The 1,822-nt window shown below is 54.8% G+C and overlaps 1 protein-coding gene across 1 annotated transcript in view; it reads left to right on the top strand.

The window, feature by feature from the left end:
• The window catches only part of UBE2O (ubiquitin-conjugating enzyme E2O), a gene marked incomplete at its 3' end in the record, with an annotated part of 27,518 nt that extends 25,702 nt beyond the window's left edge, over positions 1-1,816 (top strand). The window contains exons 16-17 of the mRNA XM_009865451.1: positions 81-138; positions 1,662-1,816. Of these exons, the coding sequence (XP_009863753.1) occupies positions 81-138; positions 1,662-1,816 (213 nt within the window). The remainder of the gene's footprint in view (positions 1-80; positions 139-1,661) is intronic.
• Between the last annotated feature and the right edge of the window lie 6 nt (positions 1,817-1,822).

The following is a 1,822-nucleotide window of genomic DNA, read 5'->3' as shown; positions in this document are numbered from 1 at the left end:
AGCGTTGCTTCATCTGACAGTTATCACAGAGCACAGCGGTGGTGCCTCAGCCCTCTAACACACCTGTATGTGCCTTTCAGGGGACAGAAAGGTGGACCAGTAAATCCAGCCTCCTTCAAGTACTCATCTCCATCCAAGGTAAATGCTCCTGCAGAGCTTGGACAGGAAAAGGTGGGTGGAGGAGGGGATGCAGGTTTGTGGAGGGGCAAGGGGGGCACGCAAATGGGATCTGCCAGCCCAGCTGGGTTAGTGCTGCTTTTTGCTCTCACCTTGCTGGACACGGCAGTGTCCTTATCTGTCCAGTTCAGCAGTCGAAGCAGGTGGAAGCTTTCCTCATTTTTGGCTGCAGCCCAGGTCTCTGACACAATGCTTTCCTTTCTTCTCACGGCAGCAGTGAAGCACAGAGCTCCTTTGCTTGTTACTCTGAGCTGACAAAGGTGAGCCACCTTGTCCTCAGCCGGTTTCCAAAGTCAGTTGAAGTTGCTAAACTGGGCTTCCTTTGCAGGACTGTTTTTTATCCCCGCTGAGTCACCCGCCCGCCCTACACTGGGCATATTTTTGCACACGATGCCGGTGTTTATGCTGCTCCTGAAGCAGAGAGTAATCAGGGGTGTGTCCAGACCAGCCCTAGGGCTTCCTGCCGTAGGGCTTTGCCCTACTGTATCTAGTTTAAGAGCAGACGGGCTAAATCAAAACTCTTCCTCAAGGACAGCTTGCTGTGCGGGGAGCCCAGGCACGTGGCTCGCAGAAACCCTTGACACCGAGCAAAGGCTCCTGCCTGGAGCCAGCAGCAGCTCCTGCTCCTCGGGAGTCTCATGGTCCACCTGTACCCTGCTGGGGGAGAACGACACCACGATAAAAGCTTTTTCTCATTTACGAAGCTGAGGATCTGAATTTAACTAAATGTTTTACTGGAGCGACTTGGTGCTGCTGCAAAATCTCATCTGCCCCTTCCCGCTGCCTGGGCTTTGAGAGCCTCATGATCTCGCCTCCACCCGCTGTACTGCGGTTTGTGGCAGGCTGCCGGCAGGGCAGTGTTGGTGCCATTGCTACATGCATGAACTCAGGTTAGACCAGAAGCAAGCGGGAGAAGGCTTGGTGTGGGAGACAGTATTCACTCTCCGAGAACTGCTCTGTCTGATGGGACTGTGCTGCGTAAGACAGGACCTGGCCGACTCAGAGGCTGTTACCTTTGTTCTGGTTAAGAGGAGGAGGAAAACAAAAATATTTGAGGAAAAAAACCTTGAGTGTGTTAGTGGATTATTTTGCTAGGAGGTAAGGGAGCTGTGAAACCCTTCCCATCCTGCCCTTTTGACCTCCTCTGCTGTCGTGTGCACTCTGCATCGCCCTGGCGGATCCCAGCCAGGATCTTTAATGCCACTCTGGCATCCGAGATCCCCAGCACCACGGCAGGAGGCCACAGACCCGTCCACACGACTGCTCCCCTTGCAATACCAGCCCGTTGCATCTTGGAGAGGTTCCTGGTGGTCCAGCCTGGCCTCTACTCTTGAAGACAGAGAAGCTGGCGTGATGCCTCAGCAGGGTGGTGCTGTGACCTTGAATCTCGACAGCCTTGGCAGAAATCAGGGCCCAGCAGCGTCTGACAGTGGTTGGGGGTAAAGTTCCTCCCTTAACTCCCTGGCCTCCCCTTCTCTTGGCAGGTCTCATCCTGGTGAATGAGCCCTACTACAATGAGGCGGGCTTTGACAGCGACCGGGGTCTCCAGGAGGGCTACGAAAACAGTCGCTGCTACAACGAGATGACGCTGATCCGGGTGGTGCAGTCCATGATGCAGCTGCTGCGCAGGCCGGTCGAAGTCTTC

The sequence above is a fragment of the Apaloderma vittatum genome, unplaced genomic scaffold, assembly GCF_000703405.1.
Source record: "Apaloderma vittatum isolate BGI_N311 unplaced genomic scaffold, ASM70340v1 scaffold21702, whole genome shotgun sequence".
NCBI lineage: Eukaryota > Metazoa > Chordata > Aves > Trogoniformes > Trogonidae > Apaloderma > Apaloderma vittatum.
The sequence above is the reverse complement of the archived record's forward strand: the minus strand, read 5'-3'. Positions and strand labels throughout refer to the sequence as shown.